The sequence below is a fragment of the Quercus robur genome, chromosome 12 (genome assembly GCF_932294415.1).
Source record: "Quercus robur chromosome 12, dhQueRobu3.1, whole genome shotgun sequence".
Classification (NCBI taxonomy): Eukaryota; Viridiplantae; Streptophyta; class Magnoliopsida; order Fagales; family Fagaceae; genus Quercus; species Quercus robur.
Genome location: NC_065545.1, coordinates 43,184,809 through 43,209,804, shown reverse-complemented (window position 1 = coordinate 43,209,804; position 24,996 = coordinate 43,184,809). Strand labels below are relative to the sequence as shown.

Genomic DNA, 24,996 nt, shown 5'->3' with positions numbered 1-24,996 from the left:
GCGACATATATCATGTGTGCGCAGATGTGAAGAAGACCTAAGGATGATCAAGCAAATCACCAAGGACATGGATGGATAGGTTTCCTGTTTCTCAGCCTTGATAGCAGAACATCTTGTAGTCAAGAGAAGAGGGGTCCATCAAGCGTTCCCACCTCTTCTTCTTTCTCATCGTCGGTACCATCCATACTGGCTCGATTGCTGCTAGAACAAGATTGTGGATCTACCATTCCTATGAGCTTTCTCCTTTATAGTTAGCTTTTGAAACAAGCTTGCCTAAGCCATTTTGTATATGATGTACTTTTCCTTTATTTAATAAAAAGAAAACTGCTCTTTTATTTTATGAATCTTTCCTTTTCACAATAATTGTTTCATGAATGGGTGTGTTGGTATTTTTCCCTCAAATAGGACTTAGAATTGATATTGTTGATGGTAACGAAAAGTTGTCACCCTGACTTTATCAAAACTGACAGTAGTACCTGACCACTAACTTTAAATAAGTTAACTATGTAGAAATAATCAGGAAAATAAACGTGTGCTCTATACTGCGAACAGTGCAGCCATCAAAGAATGTGGAATTTAAAGGAAGTGATCCGAGGGGACCATCGAGTACTAGGGTTCTATTCAACATTTATGATAATGTTATAGCGTTAATTTTTTCTAAGCGTCTAGTCCGAGGACGCAGGCATGCGTTAGGTTCTATTTAAGCACTTTATAGAGAAGTTAGTGTTAATTTTCCTCGAGCGTCTAGTCCGAGGACTCAGGCATGCCTTGGGTTCTGTTTAAGCACTTTATAGAGAAGTCAGTATTAATTTTCCCCGAACGTCTGGTCCAAGGACTCAAACATGCCTTAGGTTCTATTTAAGCACTTTATAGAGATGGTCTAGTGTTAATTTTCCCCAAGTATCTGGTCCGAGGACTTAGGCATGTCTTGGGTTCTGTTTAAGCACTTTATAAAGATGGTATAGTGTTAATTTCCCCCAAGCATATGGTCTGAGGACTCAGGCATGCCTTGGGTTCTGTTTAAGCACTTTATAGAAATGGTATAGTGTTAATTTCCCCCAAGGATCTGGTCCGAGGACTCAGGCATGCCTTGGGTTCTGTTTAAGCACATTATAGAGATGGTATAGTGTTAATGTCCGAGGATTCAGACATGCATTGGGTTCTGTTTAAGCACATTATAGATATGGTATAGTGTTAATGTCCGAGGATTCAGACATGCATTGGATTCTGTTTAAGCACTTTATAGAGATGGTATAACTAGCCCCACTTTGGATCATCTTTGATTTGTAGTGATATCAACATGCACCATTCTGGACAAAGGATTCCATGCAGCGAGACCGTGCCAACTAATTTTCCATCTACGTGCTATACTTCTGTCATTTCATCTGGCAAGGGTTCAGCGGTCTCAACCGCCAGGTCCATGAGAATATGGCCCTTGATGGAGGCACAAGATATATATTTGATATTGAAAGCCCCCAATATTGTTCCGTACGGAGCAATCCTCAGCGTAGCATACAGCATGACCAAAATGGTCTCCTCCACCAATGGTCGATATATCACTACATTGCCTCGGTATGTTGAGCGTTCAACTCTCTAAAACACTAGGTTCCCATAGACAGCGCCAATTGTAGGGTCACAATTTTAGGGCCCAAGTCCAAGGTGCATGGAGTCTTGGTCCCATAAGCCTAATACAATGAATTTATAGAAAATGGGTTGGAAACTTGGACCTTAGCGAATCAAACGATCGACCAATAGGTATAAATGATAAAGAAAGAAAGATTACATATGTTTACTAGGGAGAGACGTCCTCGGACTTTGTCCGAGAAGGTTGATTCTTAATATATTGTTCGTCATCCTCTATTACAAGTCCCCTTCTCCTTTTGTTCTCCCCTTCTCCTCTATTTATACTATCTTCCTCTCATTTCCACCGTCCACGTGTAGATTTAGATTGATAGTGCTGATACTTATCCCATCAATCCCTCCCCAAAGTCGTTGGGAGTGGTTGTAAAGGCTGAAAAGCAGGGTTCAGTTAGTTGCAGAGCACTTAATGCAATAGTAGTAGCTTTCTCTCAGATATTTCCATGCCTCCCTTCGTCCTTTTCTTTTTTAATACTTATCCTCTTCCATGGAATGATCCGGGGTATCACTCTCAATGGCAGGTTGTTCCCTTTGTCCTCGGCCTCAGACATTTCCATGCCTCCCTTTGTCCTTTTCTTTCTTAATACTTATCCTCTTTCATGGAATGGTCCGGAGTATCACTCTCAATGGTAGGTTGTTCCCTTTGTCCTCAGCCTTGATTGGCTAAGAAAGAATTCTTCCTTGGACTGGGCCCTTGGCCCAACATATACATTGGTATAAGCTCCCTAGTTTGTCACCCCCACACTTTCTATTAACTTCCAAACATAGTTACTTACCTAATATTCATTTCCATCATTTATTTTAAAACATGCAAAAAGTATTACATTCTTTTCCATTCATTTCACTACTTAAAAATATTCAATTGCATTTCATTCCTTCATAATTTACTCATTAATTACATTCCATTCTATTTCGTTATGAACTCCCAAACAAATTAAACCCGGAATTTAACATGGATTGAACTCAAATTTGACATGATAATGATGATACGGTACTATTATTCCTAATTGGTCAAGATCTGACATGCCATACACCCCCTTAGAAAAATAAATAAATAAAATGCTTGAGGAACTTGTTCCAAAAGCTTGATGCTTTCAATTATATTTCCCAGAGATCACGGGAAAAGGAAACCACCAAATTTATAGGGGGAGGTTGGAATTGAAGTAATTTCTAAACATCTTATTATCCTCGAATGAATATAAACCGATTAAATTAGATGGAAAAGGAAAGGCTAAAGAGTCTGTCGATTAGTCTTATCTGATGCCGGGGTATATATCTATTTATTTCTTACTATAATATCCTGTTTTGACTGAAATTTCAAAGATTATAAGCTTTCATTTCTAACATCCTGACAATAAAAGACGTGTAACCTCAATTATAATAGAAGAAAATGCCATAACCCAACCACAATACATTGATGAAAACATTAATTACAATTAGATAGACAACCTCAATGCACAGTGATAAGATGCTATATGGACTAAAAGAACTGGCAAGGGTTTCTCTTAAGCACGCTAGGAGTATTAGTTCAAGGCTCAACTTCATAACGATAGTCGTAGCGTGGTGGAGAAGAGGGATGATAAACATATTGGGGTGGGGAGGAGGGATGATAGACAAATTGAGGTGGGGAGGATGGATAATTAACATAATGAGGTGGGGATGGAGAATGATGGACATCATGGGGTGGGGAGGGGGAGCTGATTTCACCCGCTGAGGGAGCAACTCCGTGGGTTTGATGTTTGTCGACTCTCACCTCAACTAACTCCTCTTCTTCCTCAAATGAATGGAAAATTGGGTGCAAATACGCATCGGCTAAACAAGCTTTTAAGTTCAGGTTGGGTTCTGTAGTCCGTTCCAATATGTCCTTTGCCATGGCTTCCTGATCAACGAACAAAGAAAAAATAATTTTATCAGCATCCTAATAAAAACTGACATGCCTCTTTTGAGTCAACTAAAAAAAAAAAATCAAAAGCCATCACATGAATAATCAAGAAGCACAAACTTATCCATCCAAAACTTTAGTCTCCTTGAACTCTCACAAATGCCCTTTGTTTTATCACTGAATTGCTGAATAAAAGTTGGTCTCATCTATATTAACAAAATGAACCCATAGCAAATCACCATCTAACACAAAAAAGATATGGCATAATTGTTGTGGATATTTGGGACAAGTAAATTTAATATGGGCAGTCTAGTTATGTCTGTTCTATTTTTAGCACATGCTAACATAGTATGTTTGGAATGGAAGGAGATAGAGGGAAAGAAGAGAAGGTGGCAAAAATATACTAGAAAATTAATATATTCCAGTCACTGTCTCCTCTTCTCTTCTCTCTCCCCATCTCCCTCATCCAAAAATAGGAACAATGCTAGTGGGTCTTTCCCTCCTACATAATAGGCATCCATCCAGAAAGGGGTTTCGTCCAAACATGATTTACTGTGTCATGAAACACCCATTATTTAACATAAAATTCATACATTCAGGCTGCTTTGATAAAAAATAATTTAACTGTTTGGATGCAACAGTCAAACTTACATGAACTCTGTCAAAGGTATAAGGTTGGAGAAACCAGTTTGCAAAAGAAATCAAACGTTTAAGGATCAAAATTTTATTTTAAAAGTGAAGGCATTCTGCCTTAAATAAGGAACAAAGCAACATGTGTGGAAATTATGTTAAAAGTGGTTGGCCCGGTTCACTTATAAAACCATGTAACTAGAGGGAAAGTTGTTTTCTCAAAATGTTCCCTTCTTTTTACAGGTAGCTAGTCAGGGGAGGGGCTAAAAACAGTGAGGATGATTTAAATTTGAAATGTCTTTGAGAGACTTGAACTGAACTATGAGTACAACAATCGCTAGACTTTATCATCAAGCCTAATGACACGTTTTAAACAAAAGGGTAGTTAATTTTCATTTTATTATACAACAACAAAGCCTTAGTCTCAAATTTTTGGGGTCGGCTATGGATTCTCAACAAAATTAGTCAGGGTTGGCCACGTGTATTCTTTTTCTCCATTCTATTCTATCCAAAGTCATAGTCTCTGTAACCTCCTTAATTATTATGTCCTCTTTTTTTTTGGTCTAGTTTTCATTTTATTATATGTATTATTAATGCAATTTCATCTGCAAAAGTTTATCATTTGAATAGATTAGCTATTTATGTTGAATATATTACTAAAGCATAAGTAGAAAAGAATTATCAGTTAATTGTTGGCATTGTTTGGAGCTTACCTCAAGTGGGTATTTCCTAAATGCAGGCTCAAAGCGATGTTTGCAATATTTATGGAATGACAATGTCAATATGGGCAAAATAACAAGCAAAGGAGTGGAATTGGCAGCTTTTTTTGTACTAAGCAGTCCCAGCAAAAGAAGTTGGGATATCAACAAGCTTGCTATTATGCGGCTGTGGACATGTGGCCAGAACGCAGCAACACTCTCATATTGTTGATTGTATACATTGATTATCTGTGAAATCAAACGGGGTCTAACATTACAAGAAGAATTTGAAAAATAACAAACCACAAAAAAATATAATTCAAATATATGATCATAGAAACAAGTTCATATCTACCCTCAAACAACCCTAACCCCCCCCCCCCCCACAAAAACACCAAAAAAATAATAAATAAATAAAAAGGAGAAGCCCTACAAATATTAGTATTTTTTGTTATCAATATATCTAATCAAATACCTATACAATTTTGATGAAGATATATGCTAAACTTAAGGAAAAATAAATAATTTGTATCATTTTCCAATATTGTGCTCAGTGAATAAATATTTAACTACTATCAAATTTGACTTACATGTGCTTTTCTTTATATTAAACTCTTTCATCTAGCACATATTCAATATTACATGTTTCTTAATTGTTCTTACAAATCCTGCAATGTAATTCCTAAATTCTAATCATTCCTAATGCCTCTATAAAGCAAAATAAAGCTATGTGAATAAACTGACCTGGTGGCGGTAAACTAAGTAGGCCAAGGCGAAGAAGACTAGTATGAAAGGAAGAAGGATTGGAGTAACTACGGCATACACAAGCCCCAACAGGAAATACAATTGGAGACTTGGGAGAGTCTCTGGGAAATCAACACTCCCAGGCCTCATTGCCTTTACTCTGTCCCTTTCAGTTTTCACCAGAAACATGTTCTTTAGATGATATATTACCAATGGCTTCAATCGAAGAATCTCGCTAGCAATGCCAGCCCACCCATCAACCATTATATATGTGATGAAGAAAGTAGCTTTCATTGGTATGGAGACCCCAATGGTTCTAGGAATCCTATTATAAAGAATGAGATTCAACAAAAATTAATCAAGCTGGATGCATAAATTATAGTTATAGAAAAATTTATAATTTTTTTTTTTTTTATTGTTGTATGTAAAACAAAAATCCATAGAACAATTAGGTGACATATTGGAAGCATGACTATTAAGATTGGAATATAATGGAACTATTTGCATAAGAAATTATATGCGGATATCAAGCAATAATTTAGGTATGATTCTAATTGCAATGATACAACTAGATAATTTTTATGACTGCCATGACAAGTAATGAAGTTATAGTGGTGCAAATTTGTAGCTCTTGCCCTTTTGTCAAAAATGTATTGCAGATATACAAAACCAATGTTATAGTTTTGTTTTTTATTTTGTTGATTTACTTTTTCAGTTTAGGATCAAAAGGCTAAATGGATCATAATGGACCTTTATGGAGATAAGCGACAAACTTTTACTTCCAAAGCATAATGTGGACCTTCTACCAAAAAGAGAAATCACTGCTTTTCAAAATATGCATGCACAGATATGATATTCCTATAAAGCCTTCATTTTCCAAAAACAAAACAAAATAAAAACTTTAAAAAAAAATTTATTATCATTTAAAATTTGTCTTTTCATTTCTTTTCTATGAGAAAGACCTCAATATAAAAATGGCTTGTAGCTTAAAAGAACGGAAGAAGATAAACAATTCTTTTAATCAAAACCTATATAATATTCAATAAATTTGATTTCTTAAGAAAAAAAAAATCTGGAACACCAATGGGAAATATATAGTGCATCAGAAATAACAACAAAATTCCAATTAGCCCAAGCAAATTTATAATCCCATAACTGTGTTCACCAGAATACGATACCTCATTTTATGGAAAACTGAAGTGCAGAACATAAACTGACAATTAGATATCATCTCATTTGAACAACCGTATGGCATCTCTCAGGATAAATACACAAAATGCACATGCTATTGAAATGTATACAATACTGTAAACAATTATAATAGTCATCATAATAATAAAATGATTAAATTTTATGCTAGCTGTCAACCTATAATAAGTATGGTACTCAAACATGTAAATAATAAAAGCTTAAGTAATAAGATATGGAATATTACTGTGTAGGAGATTGGTGAAGGAAAGCATGCAATTGCTCAAATGCTGTTCCAGTCACGATACTTCCCAAGAATACATTCACTAACATAAAATAATAGTACTTTGCTGATGCTCTCCGTTCTAGTGTTGACATTGCTATATGTCCCTCAATTTTTGACATGATCATCAAAACTGTTGGAAGAATGTATAGAAAGATTTTGAGGGCTAGACCTGGAAGGAAGCCCTGCAGGAATGACTTAATGAATTTTCTGCACGACATTGATAGAAAAGTTGTAAGGATGGTAAGAGAAAAACAAATTTTAGAATAAAAAACTACTAGATTAGAGTAGTCTACTACAGTGACCATGATATAAGAAAAATGCTATGTCTCACAAATAATGGTGAGAAAGCACCAGCAGATCAATCAGTCAACTCCAAACATAAGTATATATTTTAAAGGTTTATAATTGAATCAATTCCCAACTTGGTAGCAATTTGAAAATTCATATTATTAACAAAAAATGATAGTACATTTAGTTTTAAAGGTAGCATAAATGAAGCACTGTAAGAAACATAAATTGAGAGATTCAAATAGCAGATATAAAGATTATATTGTCATTGCATAGAGAGAAAAATGAGCCCTATTGGTGGATAAGGTAAAGCCACATGAAGAATAAATGGATATGAAAAAGTTCATCAACCATTTATGCATGGTCATGGAAATAACCCATTATTAGTATGTTATAATAGGATTTTGACCATTCTGATTTATTAAAATCATTAGAAATCAGGATAGGCATATCCAGTTCTCATTACAACACATAAGGAGAAACTTATATTCACATTTTCAAATTGGTGTAAGGCATGGTGAATCAGTAACTTTCATATACCTTCTAAAGCAACTTTTTCCCCCTTTTTCTTTGAGTAAGTAATACCTTCTAAGAGCATTGGCATCAAGTGTGCCAAATGCTAAATTTTTAGCATTTGGCACACCAAACACCAAAATTTTTGCTTCATGAGATGTGCCAAATGCCAAAAGAAATATCATGGTGCTACAGTGATGTTCTACAAATGGCACGGTATGGACTCGTGCTATAATTTTTGGGCATTATTTTATTCAACTTTCTCTCTCTTCCTATAATAAAAAATATCTCTCTGAATCTCTTCTCTCTCATTCTCTCCTCTTCCTCTTCCTCTTCTTCTTCTCTCTCTCTTGACCGAAGGATTGCCCTCTCAACCAATATCCCTCAACAAAACACACTGCTTTCTCTTTCTCCCTCTATTAGCTAGCTTTCTCAGCCAAATTCTCTCTCTATCTTGCCTCTCACGGTGGTGGGTTTGGGTAATATTTCAATGGGTTTTTGGGTTTGGGCATTTCAAATTTGGGATATGGTGGTTGTTGGGTCGAATGGAGAGAGGGAGGTGGTGCTGGGTTGTGGGTTGTGGGCGGTGGTGCTGGGTCAATTCGGTTGTGGGCAGTTGTTGTCGGTGGTGGTTGCTGGGTAGGTACTGGCTTTTCTGGGTTGTGGGCAGTTGCTGGTCAGTGGTGGTTACTGGGTCAGTGGTGCTGGGTCGGTGGTGTTTGGGTTTTGAGAAGAGGAAAAATTTGAATTGGGGGAGGAAGAGACTGTTCAGAAGGAAGGAGAGAGAGAGAGAGAGAAAAATGAATGAATGAAAAATGTTTGCTTATATTATTTTAATGTATTGAATGTTAAAATAGAAGATATGATGTAAGGTGTATTGTAAAATGGTGTATTAAAATAGATAAAGTAAGTTTTGGTGCAGTAAAATGACATTTGGCTCGGCACAACTGATGCTAGTGCTCTAAACCACATGTGTTGATGATGGTAATTTAAATTAGACAATCACTACAAGACAAAGCTAGCACAAAATGACCATGCATTCTGATGCTATTAGCAAAAACTAACCTTGTGAGCCAAGTACAAAACGACACCAGTCATATGCTTTTTTAAAGAAAAAAGGAACATTGTCAATGCCAAATGATCAAAATAGACAGCCACAGGTTTCTAGTAATTAAAGTAAAGAACTTTAACATGAGAGGTTTTTCGACATCAAGCAACAAACTAACGCAATTCATATATTTTACATAATCATAAAATTCACAAAATCTAATTCCAAATAAGGTTGCTCACAGTTTATATAATCATACTATTCAAAAACTATACATTTAGATAAGTTTACTTACAGTTCTATCACAGGCCTGAGAAAAGGAGCTACTCTTTCAAGACCTTCCAGATTTGCAAGGGATTGCACAAATGCAATGGGAATCATGTAGAAGAACACCAAAGCAAACACTGTCAGTGATATTAAAAGTTTACGGATACTTAAAGAAACAAATGGTATGGCCAAGTTCCGCCAATAGACATCACGAGGTTCTGGGGCCCAATTTGTCAACCAAAGTGTGGGATTTTTGCTTTGCTGTGTCTGTGCACAAACAGCAGCCCCCCAACGGGAATTAAATGAAACAAAGGCAACTGGCAGGATAGCTTTTGGGTCTTTGACAATTTTCTCTCGCTCCAGTGTCAACTAGCACAGAAGGATGCAGATATTAGATTAAAGCAATTCAACAATTCACAAAGCAATAGAGAAGACTAAATGAGTTATGCTGAGTCAAAACTCATCTTAAGGAAGATTTTTTATGAGTTGAAACATGAAATAACACAAAAGTTTGAATAGATTAAGGATGAGTTAGAGGTCATGACTTACTGTTTTGTCAAGCTGCTTAATATGTTGTTTGTAGTACTCAATGGAATCAACCCTTCCACCCCAAAGCCCCAAAAATCCTGTCTGAAAACGTAAAAATCAAACCATCAAATTTAAAGCCTCAATAATCAAATGGTGAATTGTAAAAATGTGTAGATATACATTCAACAAATCACATTTGCTATATTTCAGTTCATAAGAACAAACTACCTTTTTAGTTGGCCTCTTTTCTGGGTGCCTTTCAAACTTCAGCTGGTTATAGTCAAGCCAATTTTGGAGCCTCTCTCTTTTTCTCACGAGTTTAGCATACTTGTTTGCATTGTAGACTGCCTGAACAAATATAAACATGCTATCATGAAATAATGTAGACTAACCAAAGATTTATAAGGAAAGTAGGGACACAAACATCAGTATATTGTCTGTCCAATAAATTATCCCAGTTGGATTAGAATTATTAAATGGAAATGGAATGTTACCCATTAATATTCTTTTACGAAAATATAGTACCTGGTGACAGAGATAATCATTTGGATGATTAGTTTGAAAGAAGTGATCAATAGTATCAGATACCGAGTGACCAGGAACATATGGCACATTCCTTACCACTACCTGCAAAAAATAAATGCAAAAATAAAATTATTTTCCATGAATTTAAAAATCTTATAGAGACAAATTTAAGAAATCAAAATGTATTTCATCATACAATCCAAGTCCAAAGGGTTCTTAGACTTGATGAACACATTGCTCTAATAATATTTATAATTAAAATTAACATCATTAATGTTTTACTCATGTATCCTTCATCAGGGTTCCATCAGATTGTGCACCATGCAAAAAAAAGAAGAAAGGTAAAAGGCCCGATAAAGAACAACCAGAACCAGGCACCATAAGCCAACTCCCAAGCCCACCCCAAAGGGAGTACAATAGTTTAGACACTTATAAGCCATCCTATACTTATTGTTGTGAGTAATATTGTATATGTTATAAGGATAGTTTGGTTATTTTGTACTTAATACGTAATATATAAATAATTCTCCTTTTGTCTCATTTTGTTGATCTTGTTTAGAAAACCAAACTTTTTAAGGGAGCATCAATCTGGAAAGCACAGGTATGCCGATTGGGTCAGCACACCCGAGTCCAATACGCACGGACACACCGTGCGGCCATGGAGGCAGCTGCACACAGGTCCGTGACCCTTTTTTTTTTTTTTTTTTTTCCTATTGGGGCCTATACGGTCTGAAACGGGCCAAAACAGGGCCCAAATTGGTCCGATATGGGCCGAAATAAGTGGTTAAAAAAATAAAAAAAAACATAAAAAAATTTTGTCAAAACACATCATTTTGACATCCTAGTTTAAAGAAAAAACCCTAAAATCATCTCAAACCCTAAATTTTGTCACTTTATTATCTACTATTGCTCTTAAATGAGTATATGTTTACCATTATATGAAAAACTATGCTTACCAATATATAGAAAATATAAATAAAAATATATTTAATAATTTATTAATAAACATATCCCACTGCACCCACACCCTAATTTTTCAAAAATTGCTGAGTCACCTCACCGCACCCGCACCTGAACCCAAATCCGCACTCGTGCTTCCTAGGCATCAATGCATAGTGGTGCGGACACAAGGTACAAGCCCCCAATTATATGCATGTATGGGAGGAAAAGCAAAAAGAAGACGGCCTAACCTGTGGCCTTATAGATGGAGCCTTTTAGTTATTGGACTTGAGATTAAGCAAGCCCAAGAATTTAATAATTAGGGTTTCTTTATGCATTTTATTGTTAGATATTTAAGCACTTTTCTGATTACTGTAAGATAGTTTTGAGAATTATAAAATTATTGTGTTTCTTTTTACACTGGTGCTGACTCCAATTTGCTTGATGCTGACTCCAATTTGCTTGATGCTAACTCCAAGCAACCCTTAGGTGCTGACTCCTAGGGTTTAGTCTTGACTCCATTATTGTTTGATTGTTCTATTGAAATAGTGTGGTTGTCTTACGTCAGTTTTGTATGGACCGGAAGTCGGCTCTGATACCAAAACTGACGTAGGACAACCACACTATTTCAATAGAACAATCAAACAACAATGGAATCAAGACTAAACCCTAGGAGTTAGCACCAAGCAAACTGGAGTCGGCACCAGTGTAAAAAGAAACACAATAATTTTATAATTCTCAAAACTGTTTTATAATAATCAGAAAAGTGCTTAAATAACTAACAATAAAATGCATAAAGAAACCCTTGGGTTTGCTAAATCTCAAGCCCAGTAACAAACAGGCTCCGTCCATAAGGCCACAGGTTGGGCCGTCTTCTTTTTGCTTTTCCTCCCATAAATGTGTATAATTGGGGGCTTGTACCTTGTGTCTGCACCATACATAGTCTTTTTAACTAAAAATATACAAGTTTCCAAAACTACTCTCATTAATTTAATCTTTAGTGAAGAGCCATATCTTTTTAACTTAAAAGATACAATCAACCATCACTGACTTCCCAGACTCCACAATCAACCATTGGCAACCACAATTGACCATGACCGACCCCACCCATAAATAATACCCAACCACCGCCGACCACCAATCAATCTCATTCAATCATTGCCAACCACAATCAACAATCGTCGCGGTGGTCCTTGCCTCCCACCGACAAACTCAAGCCCAATAACAAGAGCCCATACAACCAATTTTGATCATGGAGTTTGTCACAATTGGTTAATTGTACATCATCTCTTAATTAGCCGACGTCATGGAGCCAAAGAAAGATTTTGATCCTAGCCCTTTTTTTTCTCCTTGAATAATTTTCGATGACCTCCATTAAATTGAGTAACAAAAATCATGCTTAATGGGCAAAAAGTGTTTTTGCTGGGTAAGAAAAAATTTAGTATTTCGTTTGGGGACAGATCCCCCTGCACCAACTAATGAGAAATATAGTGATTGGAGAACAAAAGATGCCCAAATTCGTAGTTTTTTTGTGGAATAGGTTTTTATATATATATATATATAACTAGTCGCTAACCCACACAATGCACGGCGTTATTTTGATGGGTTAGTCATGTTCAAACATGTAAAATCTTGTTGTCTACTATTACCATTATAGGTATATTACAATTATAAGTATTACAACACAACATTTATAAAATACCAGCATATATAAAATTAGTAATAAGTTTTTTATGCAGTTGTCTTGCGACGTTTGCAAAGCATTTGGATTGGTAGACTCTTTTCTTCTGATTTTAGAATTTCAACAGTTATGGGAGAAGTCAATGGAGAATTATTAGTTGAAGTTTATGTTACTTCTATTTTCTATTACTATTAAGAAAGTATTATTCCTAAAACGGTGGAGGAATTGCAAGATTGGAACTCATGAAACAATCTGTCGACCCATCTTCGCAGATGTAAAAGCAATGCAGCGATAAGTGTATGCACATTGCTTGGTTTGTGTCTGGCCTTCCTCCATCATTTGTTCCTGTCAAATCTCAAATCTTGGCAAGAAAAGAGTTTTGTTCCCTAAGTGAGGTTTCTAATCATCTTTGTTAGGTCTCATTATCTGACTCTAGCAGTGATTTCATTATTTATTCTACTTACCAATTTGCTTTAGTTACTACCACTGGAGATCAGGGTAACAGAGGCGCCAAGTTCGTTGTATTAGTGACCATGGGGACTGTGATCAAAGGGCGTAGAGGTAAGGGATCCCCCTTGTAAATGTACTCATTGTAAAATAATGTTGATCAAAGTAGTATTTTTAAACTTCTTGTACCTTTGAAAAAAGACTTTTACTTAGACCAAATTTTGTTAATAATTTTAATTACTTATAGTGCAACACATAGAAAAAGTACGTTGAGCCACTTGCTGCAATGTTTCCCACACAGATTTTATTATATAGCATTTCATACACAAAGCTTGCATATCAAACTGCACATTAATAAGCCTGTTATGTATAATGAAGATATGTAATAAGACATGCCAGATAATTAATGATGAAAAACAGCTTGCATATCAAACTGCACATTATTTAGCAGATATACGACAAGCAAATTGACAAACAATCACATGGCTATTTTCTCTTACTGAAAAAATGCTTAAAATTCTACTCAGATTATTTTTGAGAAATTATTGGTCCAACTAACCGTGAACTGCTCCACACGCCTGCGTTGTGAAGCCAAGAAATGCAACCTCATCGATGCAACATAATCATATTCCTTGTATAGCATGAAGCAAGTCCATATTGTGAACAAGTATTGCAATCCAATGTGGAAAAAAAACCTGAGATTTAAATATTATGATGTTTTCAGACAATTGGCATTAACTAGAAGGAGATAAGTTTAAAAGAGGAAAAAAAAAAAAACAAACATGTGTGTGCACGTGCGCATGGATAGAAGGTCGCCAACCAAATGTACTTGTGTTGTTGCCTATATTGTTTGTATCATTAGGCTGTGCTAAGTGAAACGTGTACTGTAGCAGGAATATAGCCAAACAAGATACAGATGGGAAGTAAAAATTTTGGTCCAACATGTACAAGTTTCTGTCATCTATTTACACTGCTAAAGAACATGACAGAGAGAGAGAGAGAAAAAGGAGGAATTGTAAGCCACCAATCACCATCTGACATTTCTGGGGTTGTTTGACAAAACTACTAGTTGTAATCACCATGCCTCATCTCCCCATTTATTAGTGAGGGACAGAAGATCTAATTCACGAAAAATTGCATAATCTAAATTGTAAAATTTTGGCCAAAAGCCCTGATTTTGTTGAAGGAATGAAGGCACAAATCATGCATGAAGCAGCAGTTACTGACCTCTGCAACATTCTTGTCATGTCACAAATTGATGCACCACTTTTTTGAGCGTTGGAAAATCTATAATATAAGATTAAGAAAACTCTAATGTTTAGCATGACCTCCTAGCTAATATGTAACTACTTTTTCGCTTAAGTACTGTAAGCTATGTTTAATTCTAGACATATCATGCACACTTTTTTTTAAATTCCCAAAAGGGAAGTCAATCAGTCACCCTACAGAATAGCTCTTAACTCCTACATTATGGATTACAGGAAGAGAAAAGTAAATGTTGGTCATCCTTGAAAGACACCAATTAAAGATACATTCCACAATATGTTTCATCCCAGATAATTGAACCATCCATCTCCTGTCATACTAGATCAATCTCACAGTATCAGGATTCTCCTAAACAGAATGCTGTAATGCTCCAATGCTAAAAAGCCTCCACACTTTGAATGAAACCCCTACTTTGGGAGCTATATCTCTATCATAATTTTTGGTCTTTACAGATTTTTGACTCAATAGGAGGGAAAGGACCATGTTCTTGTACAAATTTTAATCCAATAGAAAAATTCATATATCTCTCCATACAAGCTTAACAAACGAATGCTCAACAAACATTGCACTATTGTAACAACTCTAGTCAGTACCTACTCTTGCTTTAAGTCACATTTGAAAATTCAAAGACCTAAAGTTGCTTGATGTTAAGTTTTCAAAAAAATAAAAATAAAATTTTAAAAAGGTGATTTATATTTAAATTGATTTCTTCGTATTACAATAGAAATTTTACTAAGAACCATTTAAGGAATCTATGGCCACATGCCTACCATGGAGGTTCACTTTATTGACAGAATTTATTGCATCCTTTATTTTTTGTCAATTTAGTGGTAGAATCATTTATAAGATTGTGAACAAATACAAAGCAAGGGTTCTCAGTTTTTTCATGCCTGTTATTAATTATTATACAGTATTTCTATGAGCTATCTAGTGCGCTGAGGAGATTCCAGAATGTGTTTTAAACATATTTGCCATGCAATATCTCCCAGTGAAGCATTTAACAAACAAACAACAAACTAGATGTTCAGTAAATCAGTATTATGCTTTGTTACCTTATAGATTCAGGACGAACATTTGATATTGAAAGCTTATCGATATCACTCGTAACCAGTTCTTTTTTAAGGAAAGATAATGTTCCACTAGATATATTGACTGGTATAAGGATAAGGAGTGCCAGGACTGTCATTGGTACAAAAATCTTTAAGCTGTCAGATAGCAAAGAAAAAATATGGTTACAAAATTGCCAACAATGTTCCTGAGTGAATATTAAGCAGATGATATAACTCAAAGCAGATGCAACTTTAAAGAACATAAAACTGAACCAGATGAACTCCATCTCAACCATAAAGGTCTTACCCTTGATGTGGATGTTATGCTCATAACCTCATACTGACCAAGATTGGATGTCAGAAAGGAGCTTAATTTTGGATTAAGAGTCAAGTGACACTTGAATACAACAAAACACATCACATTCAATTTAGTTTGGTTCATAATCAAGACTCAGCAATTTCTCCAAATTTAAAATGCAAACACTATAATTTGCCTACAGAAATGTTGCATTATCAAAGCATTTTAACGATGTGCCTAGTGCCAAAATTTTGAAACTTTGAATATATAATGAGGATAGTAAAAATTAATAACGATGGAGGAGGAAAATTTCAAGGAAATTGGAAATTTCACCGTTTCTTTTCCAGTCCAAAGTCCCAAGAACCTAACACTAGCAATAACTACATGCAGACATGCTCGAGTAGCAAAGCTCAATCCTAAAGAAGGGTAATTAGAGTTTTTCTGTCAAAAAATGGATACTTTGAAATTAACCAATACCCATAACCATTGAACACTGAATTACTAAGAAGGATATATAAATTTAGAACCTTACAGGATTAAGAATTCGAGAACTCTTAATACGATGTTAGCATAGAGTGAAGGCCCATCAGGTTCTTTGAATTTTCATAATTTTTCCTGCTATTTCTCAGCTGTAGAACAGGGTACTAGTGTATCAAACTGTGAACAGCTTAAAACAATGGCATAGACACACAGAGGCAAAAGGATAATATAAAATTTCTTATTCCAAAGCCTAAGAATTTTCCTCTCAAATATAAGCAACATCCACATATGAACTTATATTCCAACCCAATCTTGAGCATACCATAATTTGTAATAGTCCTAATTGTCAAATTTTTACTAGCATTTAGCAACACCAACAACTACACAATTTGGACAAAGTAAGAAAAATTAGTGAAGTTGAAACCCCAGAATGCAAATTCTTAAAGGAACCAAGAATGTAGAGGAACACCGAGAGTTAACAATTTTATTGACCTATAACTAATTACAAAAGCAAAGGTCTGAAGCAAACCATTGCCAATTAATTACAGCTTGTCTTGTAAAATTAAGGCCATTCTCAGTGCATTAGGCTCCCACCTTCGCAGGGTTTGAGGGAGGTGGTTGAAGAGGCCGATTATCAAACTCAAACCTTATGACTTTTTTTTTTTTTTTTTAACAAAAAAATATATACTAGTGAGCATGGTACATAGAAAACGAGTGGAGAAAAGAAACTTGAGGAAAATCAAATAATAAGTAAGCATGAAACAATGCTCAAAATCAAAGATAAGAAGGTGAAAATTGCATATACCCCTCCAAACTTTTTTTCTTTTTCTCCAAAAGAATCTTCATAAGAAAGCAACAAGCTGAACAAAATACGTAGAAAGGAAAAGAAAAGAAAACTGGAACGTCAAGTTTTGGGTAAACAACACAGAGAAGAGGTCAAAAACTTCAAAGAGAACTTTGTTTTTAAAAAAATGCTACAAAAAACACTTAAAAAAATAACAGGGAAATTGAGTACCCCAGAAAAGAATCTCACGTGACAAAAACTAATTATTCATGACCAACATATATAGAGCACAGAACATTTAAGATTGTAGCAAAAAAATTCCACTTTCTCGAGTAAAAAAAAAAAAAAACAACAAGGAAGATAGAGAGTACCCAAGAGTGTAAATTCTCAAGAAAACAGCAGAGTCAAGGCCAGCATGGTTGATAATCTCAGTCTCAGTCATCCTCATAGCCTGTGGCATCCAGTTCAAGAAGGTAAGATAAGTCTTGATATTGAGGTTGACAAATTTGGCCACAAAGTTCCTATGCCGCCTTGGGCTACTTCTTCCTCCACTGATGTACCACTTGGGAAAGTAAACTCTGTCATTGATGGGTTGGATTCTAAGGAGAGCAAAGGCTAGAAGGAAAGTAAAGGCAGTGACTATGTTGATGAATGCTGAGACCCCAATATCAGCAAGAGTTGCCATTGTTGTGTGTATGTATTCAACAATGAACAATTTTTAGAAAAAGAGAGAGAGAGAGAGAGAGAGAGAGAGAGAGAGAGAGAAGTGTGTTGAAGAAGTGAGAGAGCTACAGAAGGAATAGAAGATAACAGAGAAAGAAGGGAAAGAATGAATGTGTCTTTTTCTATATTTTAATAAAAATAATAAAGTGGGCGTATCATGTGATTTTGATCTGTTAGTTACCCATAAATTGATTTTGGTTGCTGAGGATTGACTTGGGAGCACCTTTAGACATGGGTGCATGTGCAAGAGTGATTTCTGGGATGGTGGGGGGAAAAAAATGTGTTTTTTTGGTTTTGGGGATTTGTTTTTATGTGTGGATTTATGTGTCGTGTGTGTGCTCTCTCTCATTGTAGTTTCTTTTGGTCAATTTCTTCTATTTAAAGAGAGAAAATAATAACTTTCTCTCTTTCTCTTTCCTTGTTATTATTTCTTATTTTATGAAACTCTTTAATGTCTTATTAAGGGCAAAATTTGCCAAATAGTAGATTTTTAGAAATTTTTTTGTCGGGATCACTTTGAGAAATGGGTGCATGTGAAGATTGCTTTCTTGGGATGGCAGATTAAAAAAATAATAAAAAGATGGTTTTTTTTTTGTTGTTGTTGGGATTGTTTCTGTGCGTGGTTTGTGTGTGTGTGTGTGTGTATAGTCATTAGTGACTAGTGTTGATTTTCCTTTGGTCAATTTCTTCAGTTAAAGAGAAAAAGAAGCTGCTGAGGAGTCTTTCTTTTTCTCTCTCTACCTCATTGGTCTCTCACTCTCTCAGTTGTCTGTTTTGGTTATACCACTTTTTTCACACGGCATGAAATTGAAAGCTGAAAGCTGGATGCCATCATTAGCTCGCTATATCAACGCCACATGACCCGCGGGCCGCTGTCATTATTTGAAAAACCATTTACCCTTTTTATTAGGTAAAGCAAAAATCGCAGAAAACCAATATACTATTTGGCAATAACATTGGGAATTGATTCTTTTCCATTATAAACTTTTGATTATTTATAAATAAATTTAAATGAATAAATGATAAGTTGTAATTTATAGAACATAAATTAGAATAAAAAAATGAAATAAAATATTTTTACTAAAAGAAGGGGACTAAAGAAGATAATAGGGATTTTGTTTTTATAAAAGAAGTTATTGATTATGAGATTATCAAATAGACTCGGAATTTCAAAAATAATCGCAACTTATTATGAATTATTTTGTTTCAGAAAAAATGGATAAAATCTTTTTTCTTTTTGAAAAGTTGTATCAAAATTCGAACACATAAAAGATTGTTTGGTATTCAGTTTATAAAACAATTTTCTTGATTTAAACTTTAAAGAACAAAAATGATGGGTTCCACAAGAGATTGATTGTTTGTCAAGTTGTTTTAAGAAATAGATTTTTATTAAAAAAAATTGTCTGAAATTTATTGTGTAAAAAAAATTTTTTTTTTTTTTTTAGAACAAACCATAGCTATTTTTGGTTCACATTTTTTTTTATTGCATTTTTGTAAATATTTTGAGAACAAAACAACATACTTTTTTTTTTCAATTTTTATGATTTTTTTTTGAGAAAGTTTTTTTTTTTTTATGATTTAGGAGAACTTAACTCAAATTAGTTGCATATTGTACAATAATCCTCACTGTTAATCAAACTCCTATGAGCAACTGACCCCACATGTCAAAATCAGTTACTAAGTAATCTAAAAGCTTTTCAAATTTCAAATTTTTTTCTCCTTTTTACTTTCTCAATCTCAATAGTTATTGTCACTCTAATCGTTTGCCAAGCTCAATATGAGTCATCTGGAATCTACAAACTTTAGCTAGTGAAGGCAAGACATCGAGCTTGAGGACCAATCACATTCAACTGGCTCAAGCCCACTCTATGAGGAGTTCAAATCCTTTGTCCCATTTTTCTTGTTTCACTCTATACTCCATCAATAAAAACTTGCCACATATCCACCTATTTTAATTAAAACTAATTTTTTGTCATTACTTCCGCTAGTGTCCATTTCATAAAAGGTTTTTTATTTTATATTTTATCTCAGTTTTTTTTAAATTTGTTTTAGAAGAATGTAATAAATTTAATTAAAGTAAATCATTTTTGAAAATACCGTTTCCAAATCTATTGGTAGAACTTTTAAGTTCTAACCACATATCAAAATCTGCAGATAGAATTACTCGTTTAGCCAGGGCATGAGCTAATTTGTTACCCTCCCTTTTAACATGAAGAAAAACTACAACTCAAATAAATTTAATAAATCTATTTTTTTAAATAACTTAACTTTAAAAAAAATTATTATAAAAATTATCAAAAAATTATGTCTTTTATCTCATATTCAAATACTTAGATCCATCATTACTTAAAAGATAAAACAAGTTTGTTGCAATGAAAATACAGTAAAATTATTTTATTATTATACTTTTTAATCGGAGAATTGCTTGAAATATTGTGAGATTAAGGATTTGTTTGGTTGTGTTATTTAAACAATACAATACATATTTTTACAATATTTTTTTATCTACACATATTTTCATAACACTTTTTCACTTCATATATATTTCTACAATACTTAAACAATGATATTAGAATAACATTATCAAACGAAACCTAAATTATATTGGCATACTTTCTTTTCGGATGGGATTTGTTTTATTCACCCAAGAAACTAGAACTTTTTGAAACTGTTCAAATAACTTTATCTACAAGAAACGGTTGTGATTCGTTTGTCTAGAAAGGCAAAAGTCACATCAAAAAAAAAGAGAAAGGCAAAAGTACCCCCTTTTTTTCTTCTTTTAAAAGAAAACTGTCAAAAAGGTTAAAGGTGTAATAAGTGGTTCTATGTATACATCCTTAAAAAAAATAAATAAATAAATAAAAAGTGTTTTTTAAGAAGGAACAAAAAAGGTTCTATTACTTCTATGTATATATAAAAAAGAATTTCAAAAAAAAAAAAAAAAAAGTAATTTTGGTAGCTCAATCTATAATGGATGGGGTGAATGATTGAGTGTGGACCACCTAAACCCTTTGGTAGTCATTTATGGTGAGACACTGAGATTAATAGTTTTTGTAGGACTAAAGGTTTCTTTCGATACCGTTTATTTCATTAAAAGCTGAAAATACTGTAATAAAATAGTTTTTAAATATGTAAATAGTATCGTGGCACTTATTTTTAATGAAAATTTTGCTAAAAAAAGGTTTGTGAGTCCCGTGAACAGTACACGGGACCCATTGAAAAAGCATGAAATGTGCTTCTAAAAAAAAGAAAACACAAACGCTTGGTTTTCATCAGTATCCAAACAGTACCTAAGTGTCTGTTTGAGATCTGCTTATTTTGCTGAAATTAAAAATTTTTTATTGAAAACACTATAAATTTGTAAAAGTTAGCTGTAATAGTACAGTAGTACTTATGAATAATACCAAAAAATACAATAAGGCCCATAAATAATAACAAAAATAAATTGGCAAAAAATAAGCTATCCAAATGAATACTAAGAATTTGGTTACATAACTTTGTTTATACTGTATTTATTAAACAACATGAGTTGATAGCAATTTAGAATAAAATTGCCTAAATAAAATAAGCACTTTTCCACTCTGGATGTAAATATGGTGATAGAAGTGGGTTTTTTATTTGTCTTTTGGTTCCCAGCTCAGCATTATTTTGATGGTGCGTTAGCTAATATTGTTGAGGCCTCGTGATTAGATTCTATCCGTGACACAATCGTGTTTGTCTTTATGCTCTCTCGTTTTTTTAATGCCTAGTGGCACAAAGACACACTAAAATAACACTATCCATACTGTTTTTTTTTTTTGCCCATGCTGAAAAAGGTGCTTTTACTTTTAAAAAAATGAGGTTACTTTCGGTGTTACCAAACTTCTTATTTCTCCTTTATTCGCTTAAAAGTTAAAACTTCACTTCTTCTGAATATATATATACATAGCTGTATTTTGGGTGTTCCGTGTGTTTTGCATCACCAGGGCAGGGGCAGGGGCAGGGGTGAAAAGAAAACCAAATTCGCACACAAGCCATTGAATAACTAAAACATCAACAAATGCACCACTTGCCTTTCCACCACATTCGCCCTACAATTATTGAAATTCTTCCATATCAGCTCTCTGTTAACGAACCTTGTTCGCAATGGCCAGGGGCGGCATTACATGCAGTCCATCAGGCCAAAAATAAAATTGTTTTCACCCCCCCCTTCCCAAATAAAAATTTGAACGTCGTAATACTAAAACCCAACTAAATTAAGTTTAGTAGGTTCTAGTTAATTTAATTGGTAAAGTCTCTGATAGTTAAATTAGAGATCTGAGTTCAATCCCCACATACACTAAAAACTGAGTAGTGTCTTGGTTTGATGATAGAGCTATTAACAGGAGCGGACATCATATGTTGAAACTAACAAAAAAAAACTAAATTAAGCTTGAATATGATTATTTTAATGCTATTTTCACAGTATTTTCATAATAATAAAGGTTAAGTGGTAAGTTGTAGTTAGTTTTTTTTTATCTACACCCAAAACTAGCATAACTTTTTTACATTTTTTTTTGTATGGATAGTTTAGCTATAAAATTGGTTATAGTCTAAGACTCACAACCTTACTCAATATATTTATTGAAGGATTTTGACAAATCCACCATTGGATTACATCTTCTTCTTATATCCTCTATGCTTACAAAATTTCTAAAAAAATTAAAGATAAATACCTATATCATCAATAAATTGTTTAAATTGCAAGTTTTGTAATTTAAAATTATGCATAAAATATAAGCTTATAAATCATATAGTAAATAATATCCAATTAACACAAAATTTGATATGTGTATTAAGAGGGTAAAGAACATGCAATTAAACAATTGTTTTTTTTTTTAAATATGTAATAATATTTTTTTTATCGAGTAAGGTTGTAGCCTTAGACTACAACCAATTTTGTAGCTAAATTTTGTCATTTTTTTGTTGCTAATACATCACTTTTTTACCTACTTTTAACAATTTGCCACCTAAATTTTGTTGTGAAAGTGTTGTGTCAATAGCACTACTATTAAAATATTTAATTTTATAAGAATGAAAAAAAAATTTTCAAAATTTTGCTCATTCATTAAAAAAAAATAAATAAAAAAAAACTTTTTTTCAAGACTTTAGCTTACTTTGTCCTTGACAGCAGAATGAAGTTGTTTTTCCCTACACTTTTATTCTTCATCAACAAAAATTACATCACTGTTACAACCAACAAATCTGCATCTATATTTGTGATTCTTTCCTCATTCTCTCTATCTCTCTTTATTCCTTCTATGTTTTCTGAACTTTTTTCTCTATTTGATCAAGTAGTTTGATAAATGCTCTATAGATTTCCAATTCCAAGAGAGTGACCACATGTATAGTTAAACAATCATACACCTCAAAAGCAAAAATTTAAATTAGTTCCTTATTTTTTTCTTAATTTCACATTTACTCTCAATCCTACTCCTAGGTATGTTACTATTCTTCTTTACCATATATATTTTTATTTAATTGATATTAAATATAAATATACTAAGTTATTATATTTCATTCTTCATTGGTTTCATTTTTTAGTTATAAACAACCAAAATTAGAGCTCTAAATAACACAAATATTCATCAATTTGAAGTAGAGGTTCAAGAAAAACAAAAATATCCAACAACAAAATTGAGAGAGAGAAATAATATTTTTTGTGTAGGAAAAATATGCATATAATAGGAGAAAGTGACAAATTTATAATAAGAAAATGAAAATAAGAAGAGCCAAAATAAAGGAAGATAAATGGGCAAAATTATATGTAAAGTTAAAACCACCCAAGATGAATATGTATAGACAATACTTTTGATTTGATTTTTCATTGATTTGTTATTCAGTTATAACATCTAAATTAAAGTACATGAATATGTAAAGTTAAAACCTTCTAATATGAATTTGTAAAGTCAATATATTTATATATTTAATATTTTCAAAAAAATTAAAGGTAAAAATAAATATGAAAAAAATAATGATGCGGCTAATGACATGGCGGATGAGGTGGCTTATAAAAGAATAGCAATAATAAATATTAGGCTTCAACTTTTAAATATATATAGATTTATTGTGTTATTAGTTTTGCTCAAAATAAAATGCTACATTTAGAACTTATTTTACTTATATATATATATATATATATATACATATTGTGTTGTTAGTTTTGCTTGAAATAAAATGCTACATTTAGAACTTATTTTATTCTAAAATGCTCAAATGGGAGGTAGAGTGGAGGAAGAATTCAGGGCCTCCTGCCCCCCTCAAAAAAAAAAAAAAAAAAGACTCAGAATCTTCTACTGTGATACTACATTACCATACAGAACTGCCCTAAAAATTTAAACTACTAAAAAAAAAAAAAGTAGTTTAAACTTTTAGGACAGTTCTATATGGTAAATTAAATCTTTTAAATACACACTTTTAACAATATACGGGATAAGATCAAGTTATACTTGGTATAAATTTAAGTGATATTAATTATACCACCTAATACTTTTTTTTTTTTTTTATGGAATTAGTATTTTGAAAATCTCATTACTGAATTACATATTTTCTATGTTCTTAACACGCATGCTAAATTTTATGTAAATAGTATGTTATTTACCATGTCATCCATAAATTTATTTTTTATGCATAGTTTTATAATAATAAAAAATTAGAATTTAAATACTTATAGATGAGATGCATAGACATCTCAAATTATCTAATTTGCAAGGATGAAATGTATAAAAAGAAAACGTAATCTAAAAGTTGGTTTGTCAAATTTCGCATTCAAATATAATTTTGATATAATATACTCAAGGTTATATTATCTCCTTATAATTTTAATACTTGCAACATATCAAGATAATAAAAGATCAATGATTATCTCATAATAGAATGGTTAAATTTCAAGTTTTAATTTTAAACTTATTATAAAACAAAAGTTGAAAGATCAAATAGTAAGTAACACTCACATCCAAATAACATACAATTTGGGGAGCATATTCAAAGCTGCAAATTAAAAAATATTGAATAAAAAAAATTACAAATTTTGACAATTAACTACAACATTTAACAGAAGTTGACAGAGATGCCTC

At 33.1% G+C, this 24,996-nt stretch overlaps 1 protein-coding gene across 2 annotated transcripts; it reads right to left on the bottom strand.

Annotated features, from left to right (window-relative positions):
* Positions 1 to 2,987: 2,987 nt before the first annotated feature.
* Positions 2,988 to 18,002, bottom strand: LOC126708624 (CSC1-like protein At1g32090). Of its 2 annotated transcripts, XM_050408438.1 has the most exons (12): positions 17,551 to 17,696; positions 16,448 to 16,544; positions 15,621 to 15,773; positions 13,862 to 13,997; positions 10,236 to 10,337; positions 9,939 to 10,058; positions 9,732 to 9,812; positions 9,211 to 9,551; positions 7,028 to 7,273; positions 5,593 to 5,917; positions 4,864 to 5,097; positions 2,988 to 3,517 (listed from the first exon to the last, which is right to left on the bottom strand). In XM_050408438.1, the coding sequence occupies exons 3-12, from the start codon at positions 15,752 to 15,754 to the stop codon at positions 3,167 to 3,169; spliced, it is 2,070 nt and encodes a 689-aa protein (XP_050264395.1). In that variant the 5' UTR covers positions 15,755 to 15,773; positions 16,448 to 16,544; positions 17,551 to 17,696; the 3' UTR covers positions 2,988 to 3,166. The 2 variants fall into 2 exon arrangements, with proteins under 2 accessions (XP_050264395.1, XP_050264394.1); XM_050408437.1 differs by lacking the exon at positions 16,448 to 16,544 and having other exon boundaries at positions 17,551 to 18,002.
* Between the last annotated feature and the right edge of the window lie 6,994 nt (positions 18,003 to 24,996).

Excerpts from the sequence above, each read along its gene's own strand:
- LOC126708624 (XM_050408437.1), bottom strand. The coding sequence starts at position 17,864 with ATGGCAACTCTTGCTGATATTGGGGTCTCAGCATTCATCAACATAGTC. Across the intron at positions 15,774-17,550 it reads TTGAGAATTTACACTCTTGG|CTTAAAGATTTTTGTACCAA; the intron begins GTACTCTCTATC and ends GCTATCTGACAG. Across the intron at positions 9,552-9,731 it reads TTAAGCAGCTTGACAAAACA|TTGACACTGGAGCGAGAGAA; the intron begins GTAAGTCATGAC and ends CTTCTGTGCTAG.